The 19,670-nt window shown below is 41.1% G+C and overlaps 3 protein-coding genes and 1 long non-coding RNA gene across 7 annotated transcripts; 1 reads left to right on the top strand and 3 right to left on the bottom strand.

Moving 5' to 3' along the window:
- Positions 109-2,615, bottom strand: LOC110437086. Its single transcript, XR_002455197.1, has 7 exons — positions 2,495-2,615; positions 1,563-1,677; positions 1,325-1,481; positions 1,010-1,193; positions 801-929; positions 597-724; positions 109-488 (listed from the first exon to the last, which is right to left on the bottom strand). It is a non-coding gene; the product is annotated as an uncharacterized LOC110437086 (long non-coding RNA).
- LOC110437084 lies at positions 1,671-7,361 on the top strand. 4 transcript variants are annotated; one of them, XM_021465260.1, is made up of 6 exons: positions 1,671-2,395; positions 3,267-3,305; positions 3,416-3,503; positions 3,594-3,672; positions 5,675-5,792; positions 6,770-7,361. In XM_021465260.1, exons 2-6 carry the CDS (start codon positions 3,279-3,281, stop codon positions 7,154-7,156), a joined length of 699 nt encoding a protein of 232 aa, XP_021320935.1. In that variant the 5' UTR covers positions 1,671-2,395; positions 3,267-3,278; the 3' UTR covers positions 7,157-7,361. The 4 variants fall into 4 exon arrangements, 2 of the variants coding, with proteins under 2 accessions (XP_021320935.1, XP_021320934.1); XM_021465259.1 differs by having other exon boundaries at positions 6,758-7,361; XR_002455195.1 differs by lacking the exons at positions 1,671-2,395; positions 3,267-3,305 and having other exon boundaries at positions 3,450-3,503; positions 5,624-7,361.
- On the bottom strand, positions 7,474-9,154 carry LOC110437085. The gene is made up of 5 exons (XM_021465261.1): positions 8,962-9,154; positions 8,226-8,397; positions 8,015-8,136; positions 7,852-7,932; positions 7,474-7,770 (listed from the first exon to the last, which is right to left on the bottom strand). The coding sequence occupies exons 2-5, from the start codon at positions 8,384-8,386 to the stop codon at positions 7,610-7,612; spliced, it is 525 nt and encodes a 174-aa protein (XP_021320936.1). The 5' UTR covers positions 8,387-8,397; positions 8,962-9,154; the 3' UTR covers positions 7,474-7,609.
- On the bottom strand, positions 10,790-11,572 carry LOC110437264 (ATP-dependent DNA helicase PIF1-like). Its single transcript, XM_021465649.1, has one exon. The coding sequence runs from the start codon at positions 11,570-11,572 to the stop codon at positions 10,790-10,792; it is 783 nt and encodes a 260-aa protein (XP_021321324.1).

Genomic DNA, 19,670 nt, shown 5'->3' with positions numbered 1-19,670 from the left:
TATATATATATATATATATATATATATATATATATATATATATATATATATATATATATATAATAGAGGTGACTTACTCTAAAGTAGTTGCATCACTAATGGAGTTGATATAATTTGAAACCCTGGACAATATTAAATCTTCTTCATAGGCATATGACTTCTCACCCCTGCTTTTTTTTAGTGGTCTATCTAAAATTTCAATTTCATCTATACTCTCTTCTTCCTTATCATCAGTTTCGGAAGTCAACCACCATTCCCGGGCATTTTGTTGGCAGTTCAACAAAATGGCAAGTAGTTTGAATCATATCACCCTATGTATCATCTTGTATGCATATTATTTTTTGATGACATGTTACTAAAAAAAATATAATAAATCAACAAATAAAACATTATTATTCCTATATACCTGAGTTACACTGTCTGATAGACCTTTTCCTTTTCCTCTCCAATATTCCATGTAGTTAAGCATGAATAAGCCACATGATGACCTACCAATTTTGAAACATGAAAACGTAACACTAACAGTTATATCTATAGTATATTAGTTGAATTTTAAATAATTGTATTTGTATGATACATATGATGGAGTATTATACCCATCTGTTTGCATGGCACTTGTGAATTCCTCATTGAATTTCCAATCTTGAACTTGAAGGTTCTTCCATTTTGTTTGTATATCTTTATGTTTTGCTACAATATCTATGTGTCTCTGTAGGCCAATTATCTAATATAACACATAGTCAGTAATAAAAAAATAACAATCAGGCAGAACTTTTAAATAAAGTTAATATTTTACTAACCGTATAGACAAGTTCCTAACGATTCTCCTGTGTTTTACCTAATGAATCGAGCATATGTATCTCTTCATTTATACCATCCACCACTGCAAGGTACCAGTGAAAGTCTTTGATGTTGATCGGAAGAAATACCTAAATCAAAAGTTAAAATATTATAATGGAATACACCTAAATGATAACGACATTTATGGGCTTGAGATGCACAATTTTACCATGTCATATTCCCAATAGTTGCACACCCTTTTTGCTATGTGATCTACCTTAGGATCGAGGTATTCCTCATTTATCTTGCCATCACGCTGTAGAATACTTGTATTGAACGTATTCTCTAGGAATACCGTTCCACCAGCTCTGTTTTGGAGATGTTTTTCGGACCTCATAAGCTCAATGTAGGCACTTAAGACCTATGCATATATATATATATATATATATATATATATATATATATATATGTATTGCAAGCAGTAAATCAGAATCAGAATAAGCAAAGCATTTTGAAACATGAAATCATGCATGCATATACTTACATCTCCTTCCAAAAATCTATTATCATGTAAGAGGCATTCCAAAATATCTCGTTCTATGGCGTTCTATGGTCATTCCCTGGATGTCCACCAATACTTTTTTTTGGTTGCAACAGAATATTTTCAATAGTACTATAATCTTCGGCGTTGCAAACATAATCTGCATAAAACACAGGAAAATAAAGAATTAGAAGGTCTCATTAGCGAAAGAAAAATAGGAAGGGTCAATGAAAGTAAGAACCTTGAGGTTGACTTTTGACCGTGTCCGTTTTCTTTGGTTTATTATATTGCAACACCGACCTGGATGGGCACACCTTTTTCTCTTGTTTATTACATGGTTTCGTCACTAACAACATCTAAAAATTCATAAATTGTATGTCAGGCAGCTTGAAGAAACAATAAAATTTCCTATGATTTATGATTTAAAGAGGGAGTAGATCATACATTAATTATAACATATAATAAAATACAAGTGTGAGATCCCAGCTCCGCAGAAGCACAGTGGCAGATTGGCAAAAAGCCCAGCTTGGCAGCTCCGCCCGTGCCTCTGCTTCCAGACCCGACCCGACCATCAGCCGCAGTCGCCGCATCCGCTCCACTCCAATCCCTTGTCCAGTTCCTCGTGTTCTCGGAGCGATCCTCCCCCTCTCGAGTTCACCCATGAGACAGCGCCGGTGAAGATCTTCCAATAGGCTACGTCCACGGCCGCCCATCCGCGCCCAGCACCGACCAGCAGTCGCAGCCGCCCTTCCCCCATGAGACTTCACCGGTGAGGATCTCCCCATGGCTGCGTCCATGGCCAGCCCTCCGCGTCCAGTACCCGAGCCGCCGGCCCCCGCAGCAGCGGAGGAGGCCACCGGGAAGGCAGAGCAGCCGACAGCACCAGCAGAGCAGCCGGCCTGGCGGTAGAGTCGCTCCCGCTCGTTATGCAGCGTCCCCGGCCCCGGATTCGCCAACACAGCGCGCGGGGAGCATCTCGACGCCGGATGGCCCGCCTGGCTCTCCGCCATCACCGACAACACCATCAACGAATGGAACCTGTGTCTCACCGACTACTTCGAGAAGATTGGCAAGGTACGTTCACGCGGCTCCCATTCCCCGTCCACCCATCTGCGTGACGCTATTCCCCCCTTTCCCCCGCCTACGTAACGCCAATTGGGATAGGAAACATACTGTTTTTATGACGGCCGGACGTGTGTTGATGATTTGATGGCGGCGGCACCTCGAAGACGTAGACGTAGTAGTCCTTCAGTACTTCTGCTTGGAAGGCGCAATGACCTCGCGTGGATGAGGACTTGATCCGAGGATTTAGCAGATTGATTAGGCAAATGTTACCAGAGTTCCCTTTTATGCTAACTGATCGTAACCTCTAAACAGGATTGATTTTCGCTGGTAGACCGATGGGCCACAATCAAAGCTAGGTTGCATCAGCCGACGGCCCAGAATAGCAGCCACGGCCCGAAATTATACGTAAATTGTCTATATAGGTTTTTTAGTTTCATGTCCGTACTTCAGCACGCTGGTGGTTGCCACTTGACCACCACGGGACAATCATGTAAAGTTGGAGTGGTAACATATGGTTAGCTTGATGGTTGTTGTGCAAATTCAAGATACTTGAAATTTGCGTCCATGGTACCATGAAAGAATCAATCAATCTCAATTGATCCCACTTGATTATCGGTTTGATAGTGAATGTTTAGGGTAACTTAAATGACCTTTAGATTCTACCGCAGGTTTTAGTAACATCCAAGCCTTTCAGGTATCATAATTTTCATTGAAGTTATGATCTGTCTTGTTTGATTTACTTCATTTTACATCCTCCATGATCAGATTTGGGTGCTGTTTCTAGCAGCCACTGTATTGCTTGCTGATCTTTTTTATATTTTAAAGAATTCATACAAGTCTCTTAGTAATCTTACTGAAATTTATTTCTATTTGCTTGCAGCCTCATCTGGTCATGGGTTTAATTTCTCAAATAATCAAGGCAAGCTCTTGTCTTTTCGTACTGTTTCCTTGATAATGTTTGTCTTCAGTGTTGTGTTTGTTTCATGTAAAGAAACTGGTTGTGCTAACATTTTGTCACAATAATATCAGTTACCACTGTTGGCAAATGTGGATGAACTTTCAACTCAAGAAAGGAGGTTCCCAGAAAACAGTAACAAATTTTTCATCAGATATAAAAGTATGCACATTTCGTTCCCACTACAGTCTTTCCCTTTTAGTTTTTATAACAAAAATACAATTGGCTTGATTAATTGATTTTCGCTGGCAGACCGATGGGCCAGAATCAAAGCTAGGTTGCATCAGCCGGCGGCCCAGAATAGCAGCAACGGCCTGAAATGCCACCTAAGGTTAGTGATTCTTACACAAGTTATTCTCTTATTCTTTTGGTAGTCTTCTGTTTTAGTGTATACTTGAGTGCCTATGCGTTGTTATGGGTAAAACATATATAAATTCTCATAGCCTCACAAATAATCAATACCAAAACACATAACTAAAACTAATAAAAAGTGTTTTAAGATCTTGATCTTCTAGTTCATTACCAAAATAGACATATATTCAGTTGTGCATGGGCTTTTCAAACAAAAAGAATAAATTTTCAATATGTATGTATTTCTGCATAGTTATCAAGATCCAGGAAAAGCATGTGCACAGAGAATTATTTCGCCAAACAATTAGGTAGATCATAAACAAAAAAGAACACTATATCTGGCTATATAGTACAGACGGCTTGCTATACAAACCGTCAGTGTAAATGACCTTCAACCAGCGCATTTTGTTATCAAACCGACTGTGTAAAGACATTTCAGAAGCGGATCATATAATAAATGCGATAGTGTAAATTGTTTACACAAGCGACGGTGGTACAAATGAAGCCGATAGTGTAAATTGTTAACACAGTCGGTTCTTGATAAACCGCTTGTATAATTTTTGTTTTGTACTGGCGAAAGCTACTGGCGGTACTGTCTGCCGCTTGTACAAACCCCTCTAGAACCGCCACTAGAAAGCGGTGTTGTACTAGTGGCATTTTGCAGCTTTATTTTATGTGCAGCCAAGACTTTGCATGACATGATCACAACTATCAAATCACCTCTATAATTACATATATTTATGTGTTAGAATATAGGAGGCATTCAAAAAACTGATTGTATATTAGAAAAAAATAGTTACAAGCTATAAATCTTACCTTGAATCCATGAGGACAACCTCTCTACACAGCCCTGAACGCGGTCTCTCAACTTTCCCCCAGTGCACAAGAATTCCCGCAATGTCTATATAAATAGTACATGTATTAGTACAAAGGTAAAGTAAGAGAGTGGAGACTTTAAAAATGCCTATATAGGTCTTGCTTGGGCAATGCATGACTTCAAGGATGGACGTTAACTGATTCGAGCACATGGGAAACTGTATAGGCATGTTCCAACGCTCCACTGTAGTCAAACGGTCCAACCTACAATCGTAATTGCTTTGAATATTGCGAAACTCAGTGTGCGGCTTAACTTGGAATCTGACATCACGAATTGTGTAGTCACGTCCTTGTTGTAGTAACCTGTTGAACCTCTCGGTATCGGGGCCACTCACGACCGCCACTAATTTGCAACCCTACAATTATATATAACATTATTACCATCTGTGTTAGTTTGTGAATGAAACTATTTTACTTCTATTATTTTTGAATCTCGCCATAGTATCCATGAGGATGAAGCGCTGAAAGTCTTGATTAAAAGGGAACTTTGCTTCAATTCTAACGGTAATACTCCAAGAGTAACCAATGTCAACAAGTTGAATGTCTTGGAATCTCTTAAATCTGTAAGAAAAATGACAGAGAACACATGTGAATTTAACTGGGCATATACTAACAAATGTTCATAGCTATTATAACATTTTTAGAATATGAGATTTGAAATTTACCTGGGCATCTCAGAGCTCCGAACAAACTCAGCACGTACTCTCTTCAAACTAAGACTTGTTGGCATCTTTGGTCTACAAATTAATTACAAAAGTTCAGCCGTTAGGTAATGATGATTAGGAATATGTAACTTCAGATTGGTTCATTGCAGCAGCAACATCGCAGTGGCCAACTATATGTGGAGAGTTATTTATTTAGGCGTTTAATTTTGTATTTTGCTTTGGGAAATAATTAGAATATCTTACAAAACTTCAAGAGAAATGAGCTGATTTGTTTGATATATTATTGTAGCCTTTTTCTTTTCTAAAGTTCTATATTTATTACTTTCTCTATTTATTGCTGTCAGGCTTGGTGGTTCTACTTACTCAGAAATAGGCATGTCTCATTTTCAGGTAAGTTGGGGACCTCTCACTTTGCTCACACTTTTGGCACTTGCTGTTTAGGCATGCAAGCCGAGCCATACATGATATCCATGTAGAAGGAGAAATGGGAGGAGGACATGCAAAAGTTGTTCTTGGAAGCCCCCTGCACAGCATAGCTATGCATGGCGCCGTATACAGGGTGAGTAACTTTACATTTAACACTATCTGTATGGTCAACCTCAAGGTATGAGACTACTATCTCTTTGGTTTTGCACTTTTTTGGGTGCATGCATATAACATCAAGGTGAAGGAAATGCTGATAAAATGACACTATTTACGCTGAAGAGGAAATGTTCTTATTCTTTAGCCCTACTGTATTTTACACATTGATTTTTCAGCGTTGTAGCCTGTAAGGAATTTTCTCATGGGCGCTATAGATATACATATATACTTTAACTCGAACCAGTTAAGATAGCTGTGCAAAAGAAGTATGCTAGCTGCTCCACATTGTTTCAAAAAACTGATTGGCATCACGATCTTTGTAGATTCAGTATCATGTCTTTTAAAAGAACTGGTTGATACTCCATCTCCAGCATCGCTTTCCACTCTCTCTATGTCTCTCTCATTTTTTTAGGGTTGAATTAAGAGTATAGGGTTTCAAAGTTGTAAGCAGTGGGGTTCAGAGTTCTAAACAATATGCAAGTTCAAGCTTAAAAAGTGTAGGTAAAATGCACTGATTCAGATATGTGAGGAAGAAAATATAGTGAACCATGTTCAGGTCAGTCAATTGGCTTATGGTTTGAACAATGTTCAAGTCAGTCAATGAGCTTAAAAAGTTTAGGTAAAATGCACTGACTCAGTGTCTCCTGGTCATCTTGTATTCTAAATTTTCCATATTCAGGTCAGTCAATGAGCGTATGGTTTGATTTGTACTTGCATTGTCGAGTTCATGATCTTGATATATAAAAAAGTGTAAGCAACAAATTAACTCTATGTCTAATGATCCATAGTTTATATTAGCCTGAATTTAAAATGTACCACATAGAAGACCAACACGCCAACACATATGTAGCATCAGTTAGCCAAGTGCATACCTCTTTCGTTTTTTGACAAGGGCATACCTCTTGGGTCCCCGACAACACTCTGATGAAGCGACCAACGAAGATCTGTGTGCAGCGGTGGCAAGGAGACCTCAGCATCTATCGTGATGGAGGTGGAGGTGGTCCAGCCAAGCCTACATGTGGTGTCGTGGCATCCAGCGTCGTCGACGAGCGCGTGTCGAACAACGGTTGCTGCGGTGGAGAAGGAGACTTCGGCCGATGTGACGGAACAGGACGGCCTGGCAAGTTGACGTCCGCCTTTGTGCAGATGAAGCCCCGTGCCAAGTTGAGGCGACGTCGAAGGGAGGGCCACCGAGCTCTCCGCGCCGAATTGGAGGATAACCGCGTGCTGGGTCACAGAGGCGTCGAGGCGGCAGCCAGGTGCGCCGTCTCGGGCAATTGTAAGTCGGAGGGAGCTAGAGGTTCGATATGGAAACTACCGATTGAAGCCTGGCAGTGTTGACGGCAGTCATGCTTTCGTGAGTTTCGGGTGGTAGAGACCGTGGCTGACTCGCTAGTTATGTTGTGGCATGACCAGGTCATGCATGTTTTTTTTTTGTGAATTATGTTATCTTCTTAATTTATAGAAACATCAATTGTGTCTCTGAAAATATTGGGCAATAATCATTTACGATTAAACTATTGTTATCAAATTTTGCTCTTTCTTCGCAATTTGACCAAAAATATTGGGCAATAATCATTTACGATCAATACCTTTTTGCAATTTGACCAAGATTTATGATCAATAATCTATTGAGCATTGATTGTAATGAGCCTTGATAGATTTAATCGTTACGTTACAAGAGATGAATTGTAGAGTGTAGGTACATTCATTTATTGTAAAACAAGATGCTTTGAAGAATCTTGATACAACAAAAGACTAATATTTAATCACAAATACTTCTTCATCTACCTCTTAAATGTTGCAACCATTAACGTAACTAATGACACCTTGATTGTTTGCCATAGCTGTACATTCATTGTATTCGAGCCTTTTGATCTCATTAGCTCGAGCATTGAGTGCAATTTTAATTTGATCATTGTAACAAGCGATATTTCGCATTTCGTCTCTGATAGCTGCAAAATAAATATTAGATGTCTCTAACAGGATGTTTATAATTCTATATAATATTATTATAATTAGGATGAGAAAGTTACCTTCTAGAGATGCAAAAATAGGACAATACTCCCTTGGACCCACAAAAATCATGGAACTATGAGCGGTCATTGTCAGACAACCTATGATGTATTGATATGAATTGAGGCTTATTATTTGTGTTGTTGGTAATACCAAAATTTAATTATGTTCATATAAACTTACGTGCATATGAGTCGACAACCACATTAGTGGGAATGAGAAAATAATTCTCAGTACCGGCTGAAAAAAACATGTGGTAGTTTTCTTCAGCATCATATGCGAACACACGAAGAAATCCAATTCGGCTGCATAAAAAAATAGTAATAGTTATTAGTATGATTAAACAAAACACAAGGACATTAAAAAGATTATTTTTCTTCAAATAAACATTTACCTATTATCTTTGAGTGCAACCTCCCTAAACGAGTTAGGAAATAATGTCTGGCAGTCCCACAACCCGACATGAGCCACGACTGCTATTAAGTCAACTTGTGTGTTGTTTGGAGAGCTCAAGGCATCTTCCAATGATACAAAAGATGCAGCGTATATAGCCATAATGTGTAATACTATAAATAAATTAGTTAGTATCAAAACATATTTGAAACATATAAATTGTATTTGCATCTAAAACAATTCAAAACTGAATTTGCCCACATCGAAGTTCAGACACTACAGGTCACGGACACGAAACAAGCCACTTCTTGCCAGCACACGCACGTACGACCGCCCGAAGTGCCCGATTCCCCGACATCCAAGTCCCCGCCTGGCCTCGTCCCTCATTTCTCACCGGGGCGCGCGCGAACGACCGGCCATGCGGACTGCGAGACGGTGGAGATGGCTGCCGCCGACTCGGCCGCGGCCTCCTCCTCCTCCTCCCCGGAGTGCCCCACCGCCCCTTCCATGCCGACGGACCCTGTCTTCCTCAGCTGCAGCACCATCATCCACAGACCTCCTCCTCGTCCCGCCCCGACTCCGACTACACTGCCCTCCGCCGCCTCCTTCTCCGCCGCAGGGAGAAACCGCGACAATGGCGTCATAACCTGTGGGATGAGCATTGCCAGAGCAAGTTCGGCTCGTTCTAAAGACCACGGAGGGCGTAAAAGCTTAGTGCAGAAAGAGAAGGAGCTCACCGCGGAACTTATGGCGGTGTTCTCGTCTTTAGCTCGGCACTGAGAAGGAGGACGTGGACGATGGTGCTGCAGGTGGAAGAGAGCTCGCTTTAAATGACAGAGGAGGGAGCAGAAATGGCTGACTCGGTGCGCGCAAGACCGGGGAGGCAAGAGAGGATCACGGAGCGGCGGCGGCCAAGCTTCGTCCCCTTTAGAACCGGTCCTTCGGTTGGCTCAGTGAGACCCGGCCACGAACGGATATGGACAGAGGAAAGGGATGACCCTGACAAGTGGGGTCAACTTGTCAGCAAGAGGATAAAGGCTGACAGGCGGGCTCCGACTGTCTGTGACTCAGGGATAGGGAGGCGTTGTGCTCCCCCTACTGATAGTTGACCCAAGATTTTACTGGGCCGGACTGGGCCAGAGAGAGGGGAGGGAGGTTTCCCTTTTATTTTCCTTTTCTTTTGTAAATTCATTTGAAAATCAAAATCAATTGCTTTTTGAAGGTAATAAAATTTTGAAATTCTGTTTAAAATATTTATAGAACTTATAATTTTTTTGAACTAAACTCTTGAGTGTAAATATTATAAACAGAACGAGAACCAAATCAAACCTAAAATCGGATTTAAATAATTATTTTTCACCCAATAAAATTATTCAAACCAAAGGCAGTGTGCGGCACTCAGTGGACTGTAGATCTGGGCACCAGTCGGCAGCGGCCTAGTCACCTGGGACCTCAGATGGAGGGTGTGGACATTGAATTGCTCTCTATTTCTCTTCCAATATAGCAACCAACAACATTCGCTTAGTCAGTAATACCTTTTAACGTAAAAATTTAAATATTAATCCAAGAAAAAACATATTAGAAATAATATAACATTTTGTACATCCAGTCAATAACATATGAACGAATCAATGCAGAAGGGCATAAATTCATTCGGAGTTCTTATATTATTCAGTTTGATATGACACGAAAAATGTCACTAATTAAGGGCATAATGTAAGAATATAATAGTAGACCAAAACAGAAGACTACCTTTTTTATAGAGTGAGGACCTCTTTATAGACAATATTTTTTGTGTATGTACCATTTATTCTTGTATTTTTTTTATTACCATTATCACTCTTATCTCTAGGCGGGACTGCAAGGATCCTAATATTTGATCTGGCAGTGGCTCTAGATAGTGCAACATACAGCTGACCATGAGAGAACACTGGTTCAGGCAAATACACACCAACATTGGGAAGAGTCTGCCCCTGTGCTTTGTTAATCGTCATGGAAAAACTGAGTCTAATAGGAAACTGCTTCCTCTTGAACTGAAACGGGAAAATCTCGTCATCCGAGGGCCATAATGGGATTCGTGGAAGGAAGATTCGCTTTCCGACATGATCTCCAACCATAATTTCTGCATCGATAATATTTCCTTGGAACCCTCGAACCACCAACATGGTTCCATTACAAAGTCCACCCGCAGGGTCGATGTTCCTTAGCAATATGACCGGGCATCCAATCTTGAGCTTTAACACATGTGGAGGGAGACCATTGGGGGTCAAAGTGTTAAGGAATTCAGATGGGTAGTAGTTATGTGGATCATCCACTGCACTGTCAAAGCTATGGTACACCATCTCATTCCCTTGGAAACGACTTATCATTTTCATGTTAATCATATCAACCGAGTCGTTCCGTGCAGATAATATTGCTCGTGTGGTGATATAGCTATTGTTTGACATATTGACATTGAGGGCAGGAAATATGCAGTCAATTAACGTATCAAGATCACTGTCTTTCCCAGTCTGTGGTATGCATATTTCATCAGGAAGACGAATTTCACCATCACCATTAGCCTCCTCAGAGCCCCCCAATGCGTAGCAAGTATTCTGCAAACCATGGATCGTTCTTTGCCCTCATGTTTCGCACCAATTTGAGATGTCGCATGGAATTCCAAAGGTATGACATCCGTAGTGATGCACCAACTATTTGAGTCCTAGACCCTCTTCGAACAACTGGAAGAACTTGCCTGAAATATCCACCAAACACCATAGTCTTCCCCCTAAATGGCAGGTTAGGACGGTCCATGATATCACGAAGACTGTTGTCTAGCTCCTCGACACCTTGCCGCTTCATCATCGTCACTTCATCCCAAATAATAAGGGATGCAGTCCGAAGCAGCTTAGCAGTACCACTCTGTTTTGTGAAGGTGCAAAATGCCCCATCATCAAGGGTGAGGGGAATCTCGAAGCATGAGTGGGCGGTTCTGCCACCGGGCATTATTGATGTAGCAACACTAGATGTTGCTGTTGCCACGGCAATCTTGTTCTGACTACGTATAGTAGCAAGCAGAGCCCTATATAGATAAGTCTTTCCGGTGCCACCAGGTGCATCCACAAAGAACAAACCCCCATCATCGCTATCAATAGCAAACATAAGCTCATTATAGGCTGCCTGCTGCTCCTCGTTAAGGGTCTTTGATAGTGCCATGTTATCAATGCTTGCCTCAACGCTGGCCTCCTCAAAAATCTCCCTAGGAATATCGCCAGATGGATCATATGTGTCATCGATATCAGGAAGTGGGTACATCTTTATGTCCTTCTGCATTGATTGTAACAACTTCCGAATATCTATGAGGACCATCTGCTCCACTGCAAAGCTGGATTGGTTATTGCGCCTCTAGTCCTCTGACATTGCCTCCTTATGCTTTTCCCAGAGTTCTAATACATCACTTGGCTCATAGAAAACCAAGATTGTTGCAAAGAGCCTTCGTAGTGCACATGGCATCATCCACAGAGTAGCTTCAGCAAGGCCCTCATGCAGCGTGTTGTCCGCTTCAATGAGGCCCCTTCTTTCTGCAGCTTCACGGAAAGTCGGTAGTAGTTCACCAGACACTATCCTTAGATCAGTGAATGAGGTAGCACCAGCCACGTGGTTTAGAAGCACCCTAAGATAATAACGCTCCCCTTCAGCCGGATTAGCACATACAACTCTTCCAATCTGTCTTAAATGATTCTTTTGTGCCCTCCTAATCCATTGTTTTCCCTGTGAGTCCCACTTATAGTATTAAGGAAAGTCTCAATACAATATACCTCGAGCATGCTCAGATGTGTTGTTCTTCTCAAAGTAGGCTGTGAGCATCGACCTTTCAACACCTGGACGATTAAGCACATCTCGAACACCCTCACGCTGATAAAATGACACCATGTGCATGTTAGGAAGATGGAGCTGCAAGGACAACACCGAAGGGGACCTATCACTTATATCAAAACCACATATCCTCCACAAGGCTTCTGGTGGAGTTATCCATCTAGCATCCCTGTACTGTTTGATCTCATCGATATTTCCTTCATTGTCCTCCTTGTCAGCCTCTCTTACAGCCACAAACGTGTGGTCATGACCCTCGTAAATGTACTTAAATAAATACTTCACAGCCTTGATGCTCCCACACGCCTCAACATTGATGCGGCAATTGAACAAACGTAGGAGGTATGGGTTATAAGGCACAACCCATCTATTGTCAAGCTCGTATCCGCGAACTTTTTCTTTTCAGCCATTGTCTCGTCATCTATAAAATGGGTATGAATCCTTGCCCTGTAATGTGGCATCACAGAAAGGTCGTGGGTAATGGTTCTTGCATGATTCACGGCCTTTTGTGCACGGACAATTGCGATTAAGTATTCCACAAGGTGCATGCATCATATGCTTTGTAACCATTTTATACAAATCTGGATACTTCTTCTTGTTTGGGAGTTCGGCAGAGATGAGAAGGTCATACTTCTCTGGGCACGTGATCTTGTAGCGTCTGTCCATGATTAGCAAAAAATGTGCATACGGAAGACCCCTCTTCTGGAACTCCACAACATACATGTGTGCACGAACCTTTCCAAGGATATCCTTTTTTAACAACATGTGCTTAAGCTCTTCTAGTTTTGCCCTAAAAACTCGATCAATAATGTCCGGACAATCCTGTGGTGTTTGTCCAGGGTACAACTCACGTGTGATCTCATTCCACTTTGGATTACATGTCATAGTCAGGAATATATCTGGTTTTCCAAATCTTCGCACCAGTGCCATGGCATCCATGTATCTACACCTCATGTCCCTCGGGCCTCCGATAAACGATGAAGGCATCACTGTTTGCTTTCCAACAGCTTCTGATCTACCCTCACCAGCATGTAGGGTATCAACCAATCCTTGGTAGAGATCTGCTCTAATCTCAGTTTGATGATTGCGTATGTAATCCAATCGAGAACTCTCGATTTTGATGTACGTGTCCACTGCAAATTGTTGGAAAAGACGCTTGCCATAAAGTATGGGATTAAATATTCCTGGCCGTATCTAGAACTTGTAGCAGTAGTAGTCATGCACCGAAACACATAAATTTCCTAGGGAGTCTGAAAAAATTATGGTATTAGAGGTGTTCATGTGATAATGATTTGATTTGCATGAAAAGTACAAGAAGATATACAAACCTGTTTCTTCTTCTTCTTCAATACCAGTACGAGCCTTACGCAGGGCATGAGCCGTGTTGACATCCTCTATAGTAACACCTTTTTTTGGGATATCCATGTGCCATCCAAGCTCACCTCTAGGGAAAAAGAGTGGGTATGAGAGAGCATCATAGCATCCATGGTACGATCGGATGCCATGCCTGCTCCTATCTTTCCCATGCAGGACAACACTATTCTGAAATTGACCAAGGAGTTCACTACCCTCGATCCAAACAGCAGCCACCTCCGAAGCCATCGGGACATTGTATGTCCTTTGGTCCAATCGCTGATCAAGGTTAAGTGTAAGACGATAGTCCTCGAGGTGTTCAGTGTTCCCCAGACTCCTCAAATGTTGTGAATATGGGTTGTCACGAAGGATGGCCACGAGTCTGTTTATAACCTCTTTATCTTTTTGATACTGCTCTTCACGACACCTTCGGTACCGGTACTCAAGGCTCGGATCATCATCATAGAAGTAAAGCTCAAGATGCCTAGGCTCCTTACCATCTTCTCTGCCAAATGACCTTATGTTGTGATAGATCATGCCATGTGCACGAAAAGTATATATGCCACTATTTCTAATGTTAGCAGTAGCACTGTCGAGGCGACAATATAGGGAAGTGAAAGAGAAGTGACCATTGAAAAACCTGATATTGTTACAAAAGTGCCTAGCATCCGCGTCAGAGCTTGTCCAAAGCCTCATGAGCTGGTTTGGTACGACAGGCGCATGCAGCTCAACCTTTCCGCTGCTACAACAAAACCTAGGAGGTTCTTTTGGAAATCTCTTTGCTCCACAATGTTTGCAATCTGGTACAGGTTTTAGCATGTGTGTCTCCCTAGGCATGTTACTATACACCACTTCATACGGGTCAGGTCCTTCAAAGTTAGAAGTCGTGTCTTCCTCAGTAGTATCACTTTGGACATCATCATCTGATTCTTCTGTTGAAATGATTTGAACAAAAAAAATCAAGGTTAGATAAAAGAGCGGATAATTAAAAAGGTAATAGGTATTTGGTACAAATACCTTGCCCAGCAAACAAGCATCCCTCATCCTCTTACTCATCATCTTCAAATATATCACCCTCATCATCATCTGAGATTATCACAATGTCATGAGATATTACAACTCAGATAACATTAAAGGAACACAAATATTGTACACAATGTTCAAAGTAGTGCAAATTACTTGTATCATCAAATAATGGTTGTCCAGGTGTAGCTGATGCATTTTGATTGTTTGATCTAGCGCTTCCTGTCAATCACATAACGGACATAGTTAAGGTAGGAATAAAGTTTGTTTCATGTGAATGAACATGGATACGAAGGCCTCATTATTTACCGTTGTTGGTCACGGTTGACTGAGGTAATGGCGTATTTTCTTCCACGTTGTCTTCACCCTCATTATTAGATTTTCCCGTGTTCTGACCGATGAGGCGCTCAAACACATTGTTACGGCGGGTTAACAATGCATGCCTTTGCCCACATGGTATATTTTATCTATGTGTCATATGACCAGGCGATATATCACTGCGTCCATCATCATCTTCATTTGTCTCATCAGGAGCTTGTGGGAAGCAAATAGGTGTTGTAGCGGATTCTGGGATAGCCCAATCGCTAGGGCTTACTGTGGGTCCATGAGCTGGCATAGATGAGTTTGCAGTGGGCCACTCCATAATTGGATTAAAGAGTGGATTTTCCATTGCGATGGACTCATTGTTTAAAGTGTGTGTCCGCACCTCCCTGGAGCGTTTTTTAGCCACTTTCATTGCCTCTTTACGAGATGGAACTTGATTATAAAGCCTCTGTCGCTTGCGCCTTTGTTCCCGTTGCTCAGGTGTCTTGTTTGCATGTTGCATCCTACATTTTGCACGATGAGCCATGACTTGCTCATTTGTTAACTCTCTCTTACGTGAAGCATCACTGCATTGTGATCGCATTGCCTGATTAATTATGCTGCGAGCAGTAACTACATCACCAGCATCACCTACATAGTCGTGTTTGAATTAAGATAGTAGGAAGGCAAACAATACACACCAAATATCCATCAATGATCCTCTCGTTGTATATAAAGCTACACAACACAATAATGTAGGTGTTGATTCCATACTAACAATAATTTTATTACCTGACATCGGATTGGATATAAGTATTTCATCAATATTGTTTGCATGGAGTGAATCATTCCTATGCAACCAATCATCTGTTTTATTAGGATCCACATTTTCCTTGTTTGATGAATCCTGAGCATCTATCAATTATGATACAACGAATATGAGAAACAACAATAGTATCTTATATTATTATTCACCAACATTTATAATATACAACCATCGGTAGTTTCGATCCATAGTTGTTGCTCCTTTCTTCTTTTATATGCTTCACGACGTTTTTTATTTTTTTCGTCTTTTTTCTCTTGCGACATTGCGTGCCATCGAGCCTTATCCCTTTCTTTCCTGTGTTGTGCAACATCGCTTCCTGCATTGTTACATCCATATATTATTGATTATCATTTATATAATATAAACAATACACTGAATAATATATAATAATTCCTCTTCTATTTTGGTTACCTCTATTAGTAGTGTTAGTCTTGTCACCCAATGGTGTATGAGAGGCACTATTTTCCATTGAGTGTACCCACAATTCAACCACTTGTATAATACGGTAACCATTAGTTGAAGAATATGAAAGATAGCTATGCAAGTATATTTCTTATGCGATGAAGTCTTAATGCAAAGTAACTACAGAAACCCAAAGACTAACATGTGAAGTAAAACTGGCACCTAAACCTGGCAGGTGCGAACCATAAAATTACAGCAAATCAATCACTTGGTAGCAACAATTCAAAATAGGCGAACTCTGAATATCGAAGTTCTATACTGACATAAGTCTTGTTGGTTAGACGATAGAACCAATTTACAGTTATAAAAGAGGCAGAAAATATGCAGTGATAACATTTTTATTACAAAAAAATCAGGGATCATCAGTGAAGTAAAAACTCCACTGAAATGAGTTCAGTGAGTTAGAGAATACTGCAAGTTGCATTGTCACTTGCCAACTAAATTGTTGCTCTAAACTAAACTACAACATATTTCCTTTTGAACTCACACAAACTATGGATGATTAGACACGAGGCGATTATTGCTTACACATTTTTTGTTAAGAGGAAAAACACATTTTGATACATCAAGAGCATAATCTCAACAATGCAAGTACAGATCAAAACCATAGACTTATTGACTGACCTCACTGGCACCAAGGAACAGGTCCCCAAGATGCGGGCCACCAAGATGCAGGCGAGGATTCCTGAGGCTGTCCCAGCAAAAATAATCTCATTGCTTTTGTTCAACAAAGTAGACACAACTCATTTTCTAAACTTGGGGTTCATGGTACTCCTGTCAAATTAGCAGAAACTCCACTTGGCTTACAAATGAATGCATTTAGACATTGTACCACAGATGATTGCCGCTTTTTTTAGTTAAAAAGCATCAAATGATCCTGATATTGAAAACAGTACTACTCATTGCTCACTACTAAAAATCAATGCATGTGCCATACTTAGGCTGGATGAGAAATATATTTCCAACCATTATGGCAAATCTAATTTGCAACCACTGCACAAATTTAGCCACCTAGGATAAAATGATGGGAGGTATGAAAAATGGAGTTCAAAAGCTAAAGGTAACAGCTAATATGATATGATATGAAGGAGGAACACAAAACTTTGGTTTACATTTAGTTGCGTATTCTTTAAAGTAATTAGTGCGAAAATTGTAGTTTCAGATAGGAATCTGCCAACCTTGTAAAGGGCGTAGGTTCACAGTCGTATGGATCAGGCTGTTAAACCTGATTTTGGACAGCGATCCAACCCTGCAAGCTAATTATTTTCTCACTCAATGTCTTATTGGTAAGCGGTAACAGCACAAATATAACAGTTATAGCAGAAGAGAATATGCAAAACTATTCCCATGGATCTGAAAGGCAGCAGGCGAACAAATGGTAGCATTTTTCTTGTATTAGCATAACTAAGAAACTATGGATTGACATTGCATTTAGGCCTCTCAGTTTTCAATATAGTGACAGGCAATGAAAAGAGTAAACAGGAGAATAAACCGAAGATGCCATTCCACCAAGTTAGACCTAATTTAGTTTTAATCAGCATTTCAACTGTGAATCCTCATATTATATCTCCAATTGTCCATATATCATCTATTGTCCAACCAATCCTCATCTTCTAACTGGACATCATCTATCTATTTTCCAACCAGATAAGCCAAGCAGGGGGATTGCACACATTACAGGTTATCAAAATTTTGACTAATTAATAAAGCAACAGGCTTACTTCTTAGCTGCATAGTGTGCATAGTAGTACCATCCAAGACAAACTACATCCATATACAAACTATTGGTTATTATCTATATATCTCTACAAAATAGACAAAAGTGCTAACTACAGGAAATCAGCTTTTCATCAAGACAAAAAGATGTACTTCATAAACTGGTGAGCCCACCTTGCACCGTAAAATTCTATGTATGATGAAGGGAGAAATACCTAGGTTGTCAAATGTCTTCCCAAGAACAAGAATTGCAGAATATAGACCTCTGTCTCTTGGGTTGATATGCAGCTTTTCTGTCAGTACACAGTTCCAAATAGTGCGTAAATCTTCTAAAACCTGCAAATAATGTTTATAAAAGAAAATATAGACAGGGCATAGTGACAAAAGTATGATGATCGATTGAAAAGGATATCTACTTTCCTCCAACCCTTTTTGGAGAAACATACATCTGTTGCAAGCATCCAGCTAGGTGATTCTAAAACGTAAATCTTTACTGTTTTGCAGCCCAGAGTTGAATCCATTGTCTAAAAAAAATTACTTGCAAAGCCAAAACACTCCTACTCAGCCATTATAGAACTACCAAAAGTACAGTGATTTTATAAAAGACATTGCCGCAAGTGGATTTCAATTCAGTACATTTCCAAGGCTCACATCACTTCGAGATGACCAAGCGAAACAGGCTGAGATCAATAAGAAATTTCAGGTTTAATGTAGTGATTGCTACTGCCTAATAGTAGTAGTAGTGTCCTCACTGTCAAAAGATCTATCAGAAAATGCAGGTTCAGATCAATACAAAAATGCAGGTACTGAAACGATTCTATCTATCCAGGTTTCAGAAATAAAACACTACCAAAATCAGGTGCTGAAACAAAACAAATCAATAACAAAGTGCTGAAACGATTCTATCTATCCAGGATTCAGAAACAAATCACTACCAAAATCAGGTGCTGAAACAAAACAAATCAGTAAGGGGAGGGGAGCAAGGAACGGACATGGACCAGTTCTAGTTCCAGAGGCCGGTGTAGGGGTCGCAGGCGTCGCGTCGCGTGCGGCTTGGCGAGGTCGTCCGGTGGCGGGCGAGACGAGCTTGGAGCTGGGCGTCGTAGAAGCCGGGTTGGACCAGTTCCAGAGGCCGGTGTAGGGGTCGCAGGCGTCGCGTCGCGTGCGGCTTGGCGAGGTCCTCCGGTGGCGGGCGAGACGAGCTTGGAGCTTGGCGTCCTAGAAGCCAGGTTCCGCGGCGACCCAGTCCTCCTCCACCTGCTGCGCACGAGTGCGGCTCGGTCGTCGTCCGTCGACTGGTCGGCGCGCACGAGCACGGCTCGGTCAGGTGAGGCAGGACCGGAGCAGGTGATCGGCCGAAGCCGCGCCGTCACTCAGGCGCGAATCCGGAGCCAAGCTCGCAGGCCATCGTGGAGATCGTCGCCGAAAGCCGACCTCGACACGAGCACATCAGGGGGCTGCGGTTCCTTGTGGAGAGGGGATGCGGCGTGGGAGCATCGACGAAGCTAGAAAAAAAATTTAGGGCGGGCTGAACAAGTCTACGACAATTTATCTCTACTATGACCCTTTCACAATAGACGTATATATAATAGCATAAATCAAGCTTATATTGAAAACGTCGACCAACAACAAAAATTCACAAAATATGTCATGAAAGAAAAAGATGAAGTTCATAAATACCGAAAGGACCAATTGCAAAACTAATCACTACGCTTGCCCCACATTATTCCTCCGAAGCTGCAACCTACGCAAATAGACATAATAGTGATACATATATGGACCTCCAAATTATAAATTTAGAAGAGAATAGAGCGTACCACTACTTTTCTAGGCAATAACATACGTCGCTTTTTCATCTCTTGAAACCGCTTTTTGATCTTTCCATTATCAATCTTTCTAAATATCTCCTTC

Source organism: Sorghum bicolor, chromosome 7 (genome assembly GCF_000003195.3).
Source record: "Sorghum bicolor cultivar BTx623 chromosome 7, Sorghum_bicolor_NCBIv3, whole genome shotgun sequence".
Classification (NCBI taxonomy): Eukaryota; Viridiplantae; Streptophyta; class Magnoliopsida; order Poales; family Poaceae; genus Sorghum; species Sorghum bicolor.
Note: the sequence above shows the minus strand (reverse complement) of the source record. Positions and strands in the feature narration are given on the sequence as shown.